Raw genomic sequence first — 15,063 nt, 5'->3', positions numbered from 1 at the left:
ACCTAAATAAATATGTTAGTTAGCGAACTGACTAGTAATCATTCTGTGAAGTCGCTTTTTGAATTTTCTTTTCTTCAATCTCATTTCTCTTTCGAAACCATTTTTCTTCGAAACCGTTAGATCTATCTACACCATCCCATCTATAACCTGGTTTTATATCAAATCTATTTTCCGGCGATATACCATTGTAAAGTTTCCTATTCAGGAGGGACAAATTGTTTTCCGGCTTGGACTTTGTATTGAAAGACTCTTGAGGATCCTCACTTGATATATACGGATTGCCCCTAGATCGGAGTAAGGATTCCAGAGTAGTATTGTTTTCCTTCAAATATAACTGTAACTCGCCAGCATTCAACCTCTGTAGATACCTTTTTTTTATTTGCACCCTCAGATCCTGCTCCTTTTCCTTAGATTTAAGTTGTTCAGAGGTTAATTTATGACCCTTCTCATCTCTGTGTACAGTTTCATTACCCTTCGGTTTGAATACACTCTTCTCCTCATCTGTAGACACAGTATTGTCCCCCTCTACCTTAGGTAGTGAGAATACCTCATTTGTTCGTACATCCTTCCACAAACCTTTAGCGGGAGGGTTTGTTGTAGGATTTGATATCTGTTGTACTTCCGTATTGTTCTCAGTTATCTGTAAAGAAGTGCCTTTTGAAGTCTCTCTCTCCTTATTATTCTTCTTCTTTCTGGATACTGTTGATCCATAAGTTTTTGATAGATAGCTATGCAATGACATTTATGCCCTTTTAACGATTTCGTCCAATAGTCTTAATGATATCAATTTAGCTCATCTTCAAATTAGTTTTCTTGTTTAACATGCGGGAACTTAGTGAACGCGAAGATTCGATTTACGTCAAATTAACATTTTAGAAGATCGATGGATAGCTCGAGGTGCCATTGGCATCCAGAATTGCACGTGAAAACGAGGACTGTCTGCGTGCAGAACACAACGGTATGCATTTAAAGTCACAATTGCAGGAGTTGCTCCATTTGAATATAGCTGAATTGCTCACAGTCCAGCATGATGTCACAATGTTACTCGAAGAAAAGATAAACAATTTGAAGCTCTCCTGCTTGGAACGTGAAGATTGCCGACATGGGGAGAGAAAAGGTAGCCATACCATTGAAATTGGGCCGTTTCTCAAATCTGATCGTATAAACGACCGAATACGTGGTGATAAAGATAGTATCTGTTCAGACAGCGAGATGGAGGCAGATAGTGAAGACTTCATATTGACACAGTTGGACTCAGCAGATCCTACGTCTCAAAGCCCGCTAAAAATAGGTTGTGGTGCAGACAATGTTACTACAGGATTCAGTTCGCCTTTGAAAAGCATAGTAGATAATAATGATGAGAGAGGGCGTAACAAGACTTACGGAGAAGCACGACCCAACACTGTCAGTGATATCACTGATAAAGACAGTATACGGCATAATCTTTCTCATTCTAAAAAGAGGGCGTGTATGGATGCTGGTGTGGATCGTTCTGATGGAACGCAATGCAAGAAATTAAAACCTATTAACTTGAACGGCAAGAAGGCGCTTAGAACAGATCAAGAAAACAAGCCTCTTAAATCAAAAACATGCGATTTTAATACTAATCCATGGACATCAAAACCATGGATTTTGGAAGATTTCAAACCCAATGAGGCTTACACAACTTATAGGAAAAATACCATGAAAATTGAAGGATTTTATTCAAAGGTAGGCAGTCCAAACGAATGGCATAATAATAATCGTAATGTTAAAGATATGGAAAATGGCAATTATTTCAACGAAGAATTTGAAAATTTGAGGCAAAGATCGAAATCCCCGCCTGGTTTTGGTAGGCTAGATTTCCCTTCAACCCAAGAGAGAGCTGACGACAAGGAGAGATCTCGGCAAATACTATACGAAAAAACAAGACATAGGTTTTTGGCAGCTGTCAATAAAGATCTTCCTTTAGAAAAACGTGAATATATTTTTAAGAAAGATGATTTGAACAAAATGGTGGATGATGACATTCTTGCCTGGTGCAACGAGGACCTGCAAATATTTGTAAGGAGATAACTGCATCTGCTGATTGCATATATATGAAAATATACGCCTCTATAAGCGTTCAATAAGTGACATGTAAAATCGATGCTTTATTTATCATTTTTGCATATATTATTGTTTAGTACCAGAAATGTAAACATTGACCCCATCGAGAAAAAAATAAAAAATCAAATTCAAAGTCTTCTCTGCTTCTCTCTGTAAAGTTAGAAGATATAAGAATGGACAAGGTATGCCTTCTGACCCACCTGAACTACCAGGGTTCTATTTTGATATCGTACGTAAGAGGTACTTCCCTGTAAATGCTGCTTCGAAAGGTGAAGCAAAGAGACAGAAAGTTGAAATTTCCCAGAAGGATGAGATCGCTGACTATTGGGATAAAGAGATTCCCAAATATTACAAAGCACTATGGAACAATGAGGATACAGAGAAATTAAGGCTCGTTAATGACCACTTAGAAAGAGCTGCATCAAGTGTTATGAGATTGTCTAAGGTTATTTTTCCCATAAATCTTAATTTACACGCTGAGCTGTTTCGTCGGAAGATCCTATCCTGTGTGACACTCAATGATGAAATACAACTGTTGATCTTAGATAATGGTGAAATACTCAAAGTGAGTTCTGATGGTTCAATACTAATGGACTGGAATCCTCTTTCTGTTTTTGGTGTCAATAACCTGAGAATGCTAACTCCGAAGGTATTTTGGGAGAGTAACGTATTATACATTCATTATTTTGATGAGACAATTACCTGCAAAGGTATTTTTTGTCAAATTGATAATGTTCTTGATGAAGAAACTTTAACTCCAAGGATTTTTTTTTGTAATTCGTATACCAAGAATTCCATTTCATTAATTAATCGCATTGCATTTTCAGTAGATAATAAAATATCACTCTGCTTTTGGAATAATACCGAATTATTCACTGAATATAAACTGGGAAAGGCTCAAATAACATGCTTGGAGGTGTTCACGTCCCGAGAACGACCTACTCAATTGTATGCCGGTTCCTCTGACGGCACCATACACTGCCTTCCTATTAAAAACTCCAAAATAAAGAAGAAGAGGTTTTATACTTTGGAAAATGTACTACATGTAACATCGATTGTATCCTTACTATCAGCGAAAGATGGTTCACTATATGTATCAGCATTGAAAAAAGAGAGCGATAGCCAATGTCTATACAAGACCGATCCATTTTTAGCAGATGATCAACGACAAAAAGTGACTGTGCTTAAAACTAAGATCATCAACTATACAAAGGATACAGAACTATTCTCTACGTCTCCAGATGGTAAGTACATCTGTTACGGTAAGAAGTATACTAGAGACTTTGAAATTTTTTCGATTTTTAATGTAGATGATAAAAGTTCTCAAGATATGATAACCAATTGCTATCCAATTGGGAATATGAATGATTTCATCTCACTTGATACAGAATTATCTGAATATTCTATCTTCAATATTGAATTTATAAGGCCTTCTAATAGTAAAGAAATGAAAGGTTTAAATGTTGATGGCGATACAATTGAAATCATTTCAAATTTCAGAAACATAAACTCTAAATACAGGGTTAGTGTCACATTAAGTAAAGAGACAGAACTATCAAATATCCTTACTGTTATTTTTGATCTGGAATAGAATTCTTGGATAAAAGACAATATCCTTAATTTATCTTTAAAGAAATAAACATGTGGTATATATATGTATAAAATGTAATAATTCAAAACTAAAGTTTAAGTTCTTAATCATATAGGAGGAGAGCAAAAACAAAACTAAATACATTCTTTGAAAGTTTTTTTTTTATTTTTGTTATTGAATGGAAATTTGATAAAAAGTTCAATTCATTGGTAGCGAATGGACATTACTGATTATTTTTTTAAAAAAATGGAATGAATGTATAAATGAATGAGTGGACATGTAATAATGGAATGTAGGTAAGTGAATGGACATAATAATATGAAAATTTTACAACATCATTATGGGAACAATGATAAATTTTATAAATTTTAATTAAATTTTTGTATTCTTTTTTTTATTTTAAATTTTATGCAAACTTTACGCCTTTTCAGTTTTTAATAAGTTTAAAATATGTAGGTTATAATAGTAAATTTTTTTTTTGAAATTTTTGATTTCTGATTTGAAATCCTAAAGTACAATTAGTTAGATGATAATAGATTCTTAAAAATTGAAAATTGAGCTTGTCATTTTTATTTGAATCCAAAACTTCTATTTTTGGAAAAGTTATTAATGTTATAATTTGGCTGGTTTTGCGGGAACGGATTACTTACAATTCTTTGGCTAGTTACATTACTATAGTTTACGGTGTTCATTATATCATTAGTGTTTATCATATGAAGTGGCGATGGATTATTTTGAAATAGGTTTGCTGTATCGTTCATGTAAAGTAACGGCTGTTGCTGTTGTTGCTGTTGTTGTTGCTGCTGCTGTAATACATTGGATGATGTAGGCTGGTTATTTATGAAAGATTGGGACGATGGAGTTAATGAAGGTTGTTGATACAAATTCTGCATTGATGTCAAATAATTGTTATTATCGTTATTATTTACTGGTGTAATATTATTTGAACCTAAGAAATTGCTCATTGATTGATGAATTGTTGGAGCTGCATTCATTGCGTTACTATTTCTTCTGTAGTAAGCATTTGCAGGTAGAGAAAAATGACGTTGATGATGTTTATTTTGTTGCTGTTGCTGTTGCTGTTGCTGTTGTTGTTGTCTGTTGTCATTACTTGAAGTTGGTCTGCCATTTTTAATGTCATTATTAAAATTCAAACCTGTAACATCGGAGAAAGCTTTAACCTTTAATTTAATTTTCTTAGCGTAAGAAGTAGTTTTAATACTTGGTAATAATTCTTTAGTTAACATTACCAAATTACCAATTTTCAAACTAAATTCAGTGGTAAAATTGATTAAATTTGGATTCTTCGCTGTTGTATTTGATTGTGGATATTCTAGTAACAAAGAATAATTTTTCACGTCTAATAAAGTTTGTAAAGCGTAATTACCATAATTATCTCTAATTAAGATATTTAAATTGATGGTAAAGAATTCTATAATGTTTAAAATAATACGCATCAAATTATTAATGATATCATCATTCATATTTGGTAAAATGTTACCATTAATTGTGTCTTGGATTATTCTGAACAATTTTTTAATATATTTTTCAATGACATTTGATGAAAATTTCAGACATGATAATTGACAAATATCATTGACTAAAAGAGTGTTAAAGATCTCAATCAAAAAATAGAAATCCAATTCTTTAATATCTAATAGGAATTGAATGATATAATTACCAAATTGATCGTTCATTAAACCTGATAAGAATTGAATAATCTTTAAAGAGATTTTAAAGATTTGTTGTAAAGTACAGACACTCAATAATTTTTGTAAGACGCAACAGCCATGCTTATGGGTTGAGATTGCTATAATATTATTTTTTTCAATGATTGCATTGATGATAAAATCGAATTTTGAAGATGGGAATTTGAAGATACATTTTTGAATGACATGATTACCGTTCAAATCATTAATTAATGTTACGACTTGATCGATGGAAGTGAATTCTTGTGAGAAACCTTTTACTATGAGATCAATTTGAGTCTCATTATCCACAGTATCAATAATTTTTTGTAGGGATCTTGTACCGTATTGATTAATTGAGATTCTAAAGACGTGAGGATAAATGGAATTGATTAAAAAAGTCTTCTCATCAGTAGTAAGATACTCACATAATTTTTGAATGAGGTAGTTACCGAAGGGATCTAATACTAAATTTAAAAAGAAAGGTTTAATTTGTTCGTACATTAAATCTCTAACTAAATTTGATTCAGTAATTGAATTTGATTCCAATTTCTTTTGTAGGAAACGACAACCGAATTGATCTGTTGCTAACTTGATGTAGTCTAATTCTTCCAAAGGCATTGAAGTGATTTCCATGATTGAGCTATTAGTACTACTAGTACTATTCGTAGCAGTATGTGTACTATTATTACCATTTCTTGAAGAATGAGAATTTTTTGATTGAAAGAGGGACGATGAATTGGTGGTAGTAGTAACAGTAGTGGAATCATCACTATTATTAAAATTTAGATCAAATTCATTAATTAGAGGTAAATTACCATTAATTTGATTAGCAGTTGAAGATATGAAATCATTAAAACCTGACAAATCTAAAGAATGAGCTTTTTGATGATTTCTCTTATTATTCATTTGACCTAATGGAGGAGGAGTTATTGGCTCCACCAATGATTGAATTGAGTTTACAGATAATTGTGGTTGATGATTATATGGCATGATTGAGTTAGAAGGAGGTCTACTTGAATTAGAGGCTTGTGTAGTATTAGTATTAGTTTGAGAATAGTAGTTATTCTATAGAAAGAAAAGAAGAGAGGAAAAGAAAGTAATGGTATTGTTAGTATTATTGAATTTGGATGGTTTTAAAAAAGACTTTTTTTTAGATTTTTAATATTATCAGTTGAAATAGCAGTAGTGGGAATTAGAAATAATTATAATAATTAAGTGTATGATTTCCCTATCGAATACGAGTTTTAAAAGAATAAGATGAAAAGAGTAAGAAAAGTTTTTAGGATTGATCTCATTAGTAAAAAACAGGGCAAAAGAAAAAAAAAACCGAGAGAAATCAAAAGAAGCCTAAGAAGAAAAAATAGAGACTGTGAAATTTCAAAGTATCATCATCATCAGTATGGGATGGCTTGAGAAAATAAATTCTGTTTCATCGAGGATTGAGTTATTTTTTTTTGTTTTTTTTTGAATGGTAAAATATGGGCAAAACTGCAGCAATTTTTTTGCAGAAAAAGAAAGAGGAAGGGCCTCATCAACCAACGATTGAGAGGATTGATTGATTGATTGATTGATTGTCTACCGATTCTTCCAATATCATCATCAAACGACGCAACGACAAATACGAACACGACAGCAGCAGCAGCACACAGCACAGCGTAGCTATAGGCCACCCCGAGGGAGAGAAAGAGAGAGAAAGCCATATTGAGTCGAGTATTCCACATTCAGTTACCCGAGATCAAAGCCATGAAACAGCGGAAAAAATAATATACGGATCATTGACTGATCCAGAGAAATGTCCATAGAGGAAGGGATGGGAGACCATACGTTAAATTAATTTTCTATGGCGAGGAAAAGAAGAAATGATAGAAATAGAATTACTGGCTGCGGATTCTTCTGTGTCTTTTCCCACAGTGGCCGAGAATCAGAAAAACGGAACAAAAAAAAAAAGAAAATGTCATGTCAGAAAACCGCGCAGAGGGGAGACATCATCTCTCTCATCTTCGTAACCAGAAGAAAAATTGGTTTAGGGTTGGGCGGATGAGGGCTAACTTCTCGTTGCAAAATGATGTAGGGTTCGAGACGTGGATACCCTAGCTACTATCCAACAATAAGCAAATGGTAAAGTCTTAGATACATGGTGATACATACTATCATGCTGTTGGTGTACTTATGATCTAGTTCAACCTATCAGAATTCTTTCACAGAAATCGGCTAATACGTCTTAATTGAGAGGAGAAAGGAGGACGAGAGGGAAAAAAATCAAGCAATTACTTATGAAACGCTCAGTACCTACATCTGTTTTTCCCTCTCGCTGCTTTGAATTTCTTTTTTCATTACCCTTGTTGAGAACGAGATATAGTTAGGACAAGAAACAGGAGCCATAACAATGCAAAAAAAAAAAAGAATATATGTGTATGTCCATTTCTTTCAGAATCGCATTTGACATACTAAGGTATATACAGCAGACTTAAGCAACCTCACCTTTGAATGGGAATGTTTCATCTATATATATATATATAAACTGCCCCATTTGTAAAATAATACCCTACACATATATCGGATCATATCCCGGGTAATAAGAACTCCTTCTCGAAATAATACGTCAAATGCGGAAAGAAGAACGCACAAAAAAAAAAGAGAAGTAAAAAGAGCGGTTTCCATAGTAACGAAAATGTACATGTACTGTTGAGTTGGTCACCTTTTTTTTTTCCTCGGTTGGGGGGAGGGTTACACTTTTCTGAAATTGAAAAACTAGTAGCGGGGGATATCACCCAGGCACCATCTTCGGACTTCTCCCTTCTCATCCCATTTTCGGTATTTTCCCTAAATGGAAACATCTTCCATATATAGATTAATAATCTTAATTTCTTAATCTCGCTGATGAAGCCCCATCCTGTAAGCAATTCAACCATCTTCCGTCGTATAACTCAGATTGAGTTTCACCAAATATCCATGGAAATAAGAACTTATCACGTGCCTCCTTACTCCGGGCATCGCACGTGCTCAATTTTTTTTTCCTGATTTCCCAAACAGCAAAAAAAAGAAAAAAAAACAAACTTCTCGGTCCTCCTTCTCCCCTCATTTCTTAGCCTTCGTCCTCGAGGGGCGTGCCCAACAGGCAAGTCTGCTCGAGCCAGAAATCTTGCATACAATAACGGTAGCAGCATCTCGACAAAATCGAAACAGGTCCCACCATGTTTCTCACTTTCAGAGGATAATTGCTAGCTAACGTTGCATGATATCGCAATGATTGCGAATCTTTCCTTTTTCTGCAACTTCCACTTGTCATCTCTGTCATTCAATTCCTTCCTTGCATCTCTATATATAAACAAAAATAGTTCAAATCATAGTTGAAAAATATTGATCATTTTAAATTGAATCACTTTTGTTCGAATTTTGCCACATTACTGTAAATATCATTATAGAACATAATACAGCAGTTGCAATGACACTGATAAAAGAGTGTAGTAAGGTTAAATTATCGTATAATCCGACAACAAAGATACAAATTTTAAATAATTATGAAGTTAATAATGAATTAGGTGTTGGCACTCACAGTAAAGTTAAACTTGGTAAAAATTTATTCTCCAATCAAACTATTGCATTAAAGATAGTAAATAAAGTTTTACCAAATAATGAAATTAAAATTTTACGAAAGATAAATAATCAACATAATAATTTAATTAAATTATTCGAGATTTTAAATGATCATCATTCTAAAAAGATTTATCTAGTATTGGAATATTGTCCCTTGGGAGAAATAGTTTGGTATCCAAATGTAACAACTGCAAATAACTCAATTGGTCCAGGCCAATTTTCCTTCCAAAGGTGTAAAGAAATTTTAAAAGACATAACATCAGGTCTAAGTTATTTGCATTGTTTAAATATTATCCATAGAGACATTAAACCTTCAAATTTATTAATTTCCGATGACGGCACCATCAAAATCTCAGATTTTAGCATTTCAATGATACTAGATTATGAAACTGTCAATCTAAATGATATCTATATGACGGTAGGAACACCTTTATTCTTCTCTCCGGAGATTTGTCTAGGTTGTACAGAGTTCTATTCAAAATTCAAAATTAACGTAAGAAATAATGATATCTTCTACATGATCGATACGTGGTCATTAGGTGTAACCTTATATTGCCTCATTTTTGGTAAATTACCATTTAATTCTAAACACGAACTAGAATTATTCAATATAATAATAAATGACGATCTTCAATTTCCAACTTTTAACACTTGTTATAACTTATCAACAATGAAAGAATACGAATTGAGCAAAAATTTATTATCAAACTTATTAACAAAAAATCCATTGAAAAGATTTAATACAGAACAAATTCTATTACATCCATTCCTCACTGATACAACAAGCTTATCAATACAACCTCCACAATTGTGCATCACCGATATAGAACAAATCAATGGTACGTTCAACAATTATACTACAAATGCAAATACAACCAATAACCTCAACATAATAGACCTACCGATTAATTCATCATTTGCATCATTAGATAGTTTTTATGTGGAAAACTTTGCAATGTCAAATTTTGAGTCCGATAATAGTATCTTTAAGAATATTGCAGCTTCAAATTTCGCATCAACTAAAAATTTAATAATGACGCCATCATCAAGCAAATTAAATTATGCGGATGATAAATCAATCCTTTATTCACCAAATAATGAAAGCTCATTATCAATAAAAAATATTCCAAGTTTCATAGCCTCAATGTTGCCATCAACTGGCACTGCTCCATCTTTCCCACAGCCAAAACTCACATTATCATATCCATCTTCTGATTGTGATGCAAATAATAACTACGATTCTTCGGATTATGATGACGATGATGGCGAAGAATTGGTATTTGAAATCACAAACAGTAATAGAAGAAGGACTAGAATTGTTAAAAATTCAAATCAAACTGATTCATTAGAAATGAATGGTAATGTAACAAGTGAATTTATCAATAAAGGTATAGCATCAATATAAAAAATAAATAATATTATTTATCAACTTTATAAACATCGGTATTATTGCTGGCAATAATACATCACTAAGATTAACACATTTATATTTGTCCTAATTTTTCATGTATTCCCTGCCCAAGTTATATAATTTATACATATACTAATCAATTATAAGTAAATTTCCAATTTTTTTTTTTTTTGACAAAAATTATTTTTTTGGTTCTTATTCCAGCCAGAATATTAATCAATAGTAATCAATAAGGGCGGTATCTTCATTATAACCTGTACCACTGTTATTGACATTGTTACCGCCATTATTCATTTTCGTTCGTAAAACTTTCAATCTATTAGCAATACTATCAATATATTTCAGAATAATCATTTTATCATTTTGATCTAACACACTCTCATTCCCATCATTATCACCACTATCTAAAGTAGCCTCCAACATCCATAATGCTGTTGCATATGATATTTCACAATTATTCAAATCAGAATGATTCAATTCTAAGTTAGCAGCCATCTTGGCTATTTCTAAAGCTCTATCATACAGTAACTTTTCCAAGAAAATTTCTGTCTCCTCACTGTAATGATAACTTTCGTTTTCATGAGCAACAGCATAATGTTTCTTTAAAAATTCTACTTTATTCAAACAATCGTTGAATTTACTCCTAACCCATTGAATCAATAAATTTAGTCGTAAAGAAATATTGTAATTAACATTAAATTTATTTGTAAACCACCATTTAGACGTAACTTCCATAGAACTGCTCAAGAATTCTAAAGCTTTCAAATGAAGAATTACCGCTTCCTTAAATAAAACCATGTCATTTATATCGATCTGCTCATTAATCGAGTTCTCAATAATCTCATTAAATTTATTCAGTGGGATAATTTGTTGGAATTTAGTATCAGCAAAGGAAGAAATGACAAATGCCTTTGCAGCTAAAGATTCTATCGTAGGGATTATTATGCTATCTTTATTGGATTCAACACGGAATTCTGGATTATTTATTCTCAATATAATATTTTCAGTCAGGTCATTAAAAGTTTGAGAATCAAATATCGAAGTGTTACTATTATTATTAACATTAAGCTGTGTATTTAAATGCTGACTTTGATGAGCGTTACCAAAGAATCTAGTAGATGCTAACCCAAGTGCACGCGATAGTGCATTTGAAGGATTTAGTGATGAAAAGGACAACCTCCTATCAACAAGTGATGGTGCACGGTTAGTTGCTGTTGAAGATGACGATGAACTTCTCCTTGATTTTGGTCGACTAGCCACTACGTTGGTATTTTCATTTTGTTGCTTTTGCTGTTGATTATTTATTTGATTTGCTAGTTCATCGGCAAATTCATTTACTTCTACACTTTTCTTTTCCACAACAACGTACTCTTTCTCTAAATTTGATATCTCTTTACGAATTGTATTCTTATCGTTTTGCAGTGATATTTTTCCCTGTGTCGAAGTCACATTTTTAGGTTTATTCAAATATTCGGAGATAAACATATTACTCTCCACAATATTTTTGGATTTTGTTTCTAGATCACTTGTTGAATTATCATTATTGATTTCGTAATAAGATAAATCCTTTGTAACCAATTTATGGTTGAAAAATTCATCAAAAGTGATTCTGTTTGTTGGATCAAAAGTCAATAATTTAGAAATCAATGCCCGTATCTCTAAGTCCTCTTGATCTTTGTCATCACCGTTAGCTATAAGTTCTGGAAATTGTATAACGTCATTCGATCTCTTAATCTTTTTATACAATTCCAAATGATTAGACGCTTTAAAGGGAGGTCTACCACAATACATTTCGAATAATACAGTACCAACGGACCATAAATCAGCCTTTGCATTATATTTTTGATAGTTCAAAATTTCTGGCGCCATATACAGTGGGGATCCACAAAGAGTTTCAGCCATAGAACTATTGGGTAAAAATCTAGCAAATCCAAAATCTGCGATTTTCAAAATTGGCAAATTGTAGATACCCACATATCCTAGTTTATGAAATGTGTCGGCGTCTGTATAACCAATTAGAGGCGTGCATAGAAGAAGGTTCTGTGGTTTTATATCTCTATGAATCAGATTTTTGGATCTTAGAAATTTCAAAGCTGACGCTAATTGTTGTAAATAATTTAGAATAAAGGCATGATGAAGACCATACTCATTTGGCGATGGATAACTTTCAAAAATTTTTTGCAATAAAGGATGATAATTAGTCAATTCTTTACGTCTTTTTATCAAGAAAGTCAAATCGCCCAAGGAACAATATTCCATTATTAAATAGAAATAATCAGAGTTTCTTTCACAATCAATTAGACTAACAATATGATTATGTTTAATTTTCTTCAATATTGCAATTTCAATCTCTAAATTCTCCAATAACTTCTTATTCTTGAGCTTTGACCTTGACACAGCTTTGATAGCCACATTCTGATTCTTATTTGTGGTTAAATGACCCATATAGACTATTGCAAATGAGCCCTTCCCTATTTCCTTCTCTATTGTGTACTTCGCCTCCTGCCCTATCACTTTATTAGCCACAACACGCCCTTCATCGTCATCATCTTTTTGATTGATGGGTATCTGGACTCTTGAAAGTATCATTAATACTACTTTTATCTGACATTATGTACGTTTAACCCCAGTAGAGAGATTCTTCTATCTGTAATAAAGCTGTTCGCCAAAAAAAATCTAATTAGTTCAGAAACTATTTACTAAAGCATTTGCAAAATCAGTAGAGAAAACAAAAATAAGACGGCCTTTATCTTAGGCTTCCTCTTTTTCTAGATTCTTCTAACCAGATATCTTGTATATCTAAGTTCCTATTACTCAAATGTATCTGATTATAAATTAAATCAACTTTTTATATACTCTTCAATTCCAAAGAACCGCCCAAAAAAAAGAGAGAGGGTGACTAAAGAGACAAAAGATAAAGTGAGGGACGTCAAAAATGTGAGATATATAGGGTTACCTAGAAAGAGCCTCAGCATTTAACATTCCGTTTACGTGTAAAAATCTTTTCTCGCACACCCTTTATCAGTGAAAGATAGGGTTACAAATGTGTGGCACATTAGGGTTGATATTAAAGTGCACGGATTTTCGTATGCAGAGTATAGGGTTGGAAGGAAAACAGGAAACCCAAAATTATTTATTGTATGAAGGTATATAACATTACAACCTGCAAAAATTTATATAGGGATATATTACATTAGGGTTAGGATTCTGAGAGTTAGCGTAGGACGGTCGGATGAATTTACCTCGTGTTAGGATTCTGAAATTGATTTTGGAATTGTTGTTGCTGCTGTTGTTGTTGTTGAAACAGTTGCTTATATTGTGGATTTGATTCAGTTATCTCAACTGGTGTAGTGTATAGATCTGGTCTTTGGTAGAGCCCCAGAATGGCATTCTTTTGTTGATTATGTACCTGCTGTTGTTGTAGAGCTACTTGTTGCTGGTATTGCTGCTGAATTGCTTGTTGCTGCTGTTGCAGGGCTGCCTGTTGCATTTGCATCATCTGTGCCTGTTGTTGGTTTTGTTGTAGGGCCTGCGCCATTATATATTGATTTTGATCCACGTATATTATTCCTGTGGCTGGATCAAGATACTGTTGAACAGCACCTGTCATAACTGGCTGTTGCTGTTGCAATGAAGCCATGTCTGACATACCGTCAAATATTGCAGGTTGTGGACCAGCACTTGTGGACGGCCTGGCTGGTAGACTTGGATTTGGAACAGTCTCTTTCACAGACTGTCTGTTCTCCTCTTTACCCAACACGTCAATTGCCCTATTCATATTCCCATTCGATTTCTTCAATGCTTTCAAGTTTTTCTCGCTGTCAGAGAAGCCCATTTCTTTTAATTGTCTTACTTGCCTTCTGTAGTCACTTTCATATCGATCGTCATCACTGACTTCTTGATCATCATATCTTCCGGATCTTCTATGGCCACAACTATTAGCACGAGAACGACTCTTTAGTCCTTCAAAATCCTCTGGTTTAACCTCGTCATATTTATATTTCCCTAAAATGTACTTATTTCTGACGAATTGTTCTGCAATAGATTTATCATCTTCTGCATCATAAGGAAAAGGCTCATTTCTGGGGTTCCAAAATTTTTTATTTCCTTTGTTACCTCCCAATTTTTTCAAATGATCAATCTCTTTATAATGCCAAGTGTCTATAGATAACGATTTCACATCAGATACGTAAAATTCATGGTTTAAAATCTTTCTATGAACAGAAGCACATCTACCGCAAAGAAAACAACCTAGGTTAACAGAACACCATGTTGGAAATGTACTTGAACATTCAGCGCATTTGTTACCATTATCCGATGATGTGACGTAATCCTTTAACTCGTTGACAACACTTTGATCTGTGCGATTACGTGGTCTTGAATTGAACGTATCATCGTATGCTGACCGTGATGATGAACTTCTAAATCTCATTATAGCTATAAATAATTTTCTTAGACAATGAGAAAAAGCTACTTACTAGTAATCAAATAATGGTCTTACATTGAAACTTGTAAGATTATACTTCCCTCTCCTTTTTTTCATACACTCGTTTCGCTGATTTCCCGCTCCTAGGTGCAATTCACATCAATGAAAAAAGCTAATTATATAAGCTGTAAAAAGAGAAGTTTATGATATTATAAGGTTCATCTAATGAATTCTGACACTATAATTTTGTGCTCATTGG

The 15,063-nt window shown here is 33.1% G+C and overlaps 7 protein-coding genes across 7 annotated transcripts; 3 read left to right on the top strand and 4 right to left on the bottom strand.

Moving 5' to 3' along the window:
- Positions 1 to 31: 31 nt before the first annotated feature.
- On the bottom strand, positions 32 to 742 carry BUD13 (Bud13p; the record flags this gene model as incomplete). The annotated part of the gene is made up of 1 exon (XM_003956385.1): positions 32 to 742. The coding sequence occupies one exon, from the start codon at positions 740 to 742 to the stop codon at positions 32 to 34; it is 711 nt and encodes a 236-aa protein (XP_003956434.1).
- Positions 743 to 960: 218 nt separating this feature from the next.
- Positions 961 to 2,055, top strand: SAE2 (ssDNA endodeoxyribonuclease SAE2; the record flags this gene model as incomplete). The annotated part of the gene is made up of 1 exon (XM_003956384.1): positions 961 to 2,055. The coding sequence occupies one exon, from the start codon at positions 961 to 963 to the stop codon at positions 2,053 to 2,055; it is 1,095 nt and encodes a 364-aa protein (XP_003956433.1).
- A 217-nt stretch (positions 2,056 to 2,272) lies between these two features.
- KAFR0C03040 (uncharacterized protein) lies at positions 2,273 to 3,679 on the top strand (the record flags this gene model as incomplete). Its single annotated transcript, XM_003956383.1, has 1 exon — positions 2,273 to 3,679. The coding sequence occupies one exon, from the start codon at positions 2,273 to 2,275 to the stop codon at positions 3,677 to 3,679; it is 1,407 nt and encodes a 468-aa protein (XP_003956432.1).
- A 569-nt stretch (positions 3,680 to 4,248) lies between these two features.
- On the bottom strand, positions 4,249 to 6,360 carry MPT5 (Mpt5p; the record flags this gene model as incomplete). Its single annotated transcript, XM_003956382.1, has 1 exon — positions 4,249 to 6,360. One exon carries the CDS (start codon positions 6,358 to 6,360, stop codon positions 4,249 to 4,251), a length of 2,112 nt encoding a protein of 703 aa, XP_003956431.1.
- Positions 6,361 to 8,815: 2,455 nt separating this feature from the next.
- TOS3 (serine/threonine protein kinase TOS3) lies at positions 8,816 to 10,372 on the top strand (the record flags this gene model as incomplete). Its single annotated transcript, XM_003956381.1, has 1 exon — positions 8,816 to 10,372. One exon carries the CDS (start codon positions 8,816 to 8,818, stop codon positions 10,370 to 10,372), a length of 1,557 nt encoding a protein of 518 aa, XP_003956430.1.
- A 222-nt stretch (positions 10,373 to 10,594) lies between these two features.
- On the bottom strand, positions 10,595 to 12,967 carry ATG1 (serine/threonine protein kinase ATG1; the record flags this gene model as incomplete). The annotated part of the gene is made up of 1 exon (XM_003956380.1): positions 10,595 to 12,967. The coding sequence occupies one exon, from the start codon at positions 12,965 to 12,967 to the stop codon at positions 10,595 to 10,597; it is 2,373 nt and encodes a 790-aa protein (XP_003956429.1).
- A 649-nt stretch (positions 12,968 to 13,616) lies between these two features.
- On the bottom strand, positions 13,617 to 14,810 carry GTS1 (Gts1p; the record flags this gene model as incomplete). The annotated part of the gene is made up of 1 exon (XM_003956379.1): positions 13,617 to 14,810. The coding sequence occupies one exon, from the start codon at positions 14,808 to 14,810 to the stop codon at positions 13,617 to 13,619; it is 1,194 nt and encodes a 397-aa protein (XP_003956428.1).
- Positions 14,811 to 15,063: the final 253 nt, after the last annotated feature.

The sequence above is a fragment of the Kazachstania africana genome, chromosome 3, assembly GCF_000304475.1.
Source record: "Kazachstania africana CBS 2517 chromosome 3, complete genome".
Taxonomy (NCBI): domain Eukaryota; kingdom Fungi; phylum Ascomycota; class Saccharomycetes; order Saccharomycetales; family Saccharomycetaceae; genus Kazachstania; species Kazachstania africana.
Note: the sequence above shows the minus strand (reverse complement) of the source record. Positions and strands in the feature narration are given on the sequence as shown.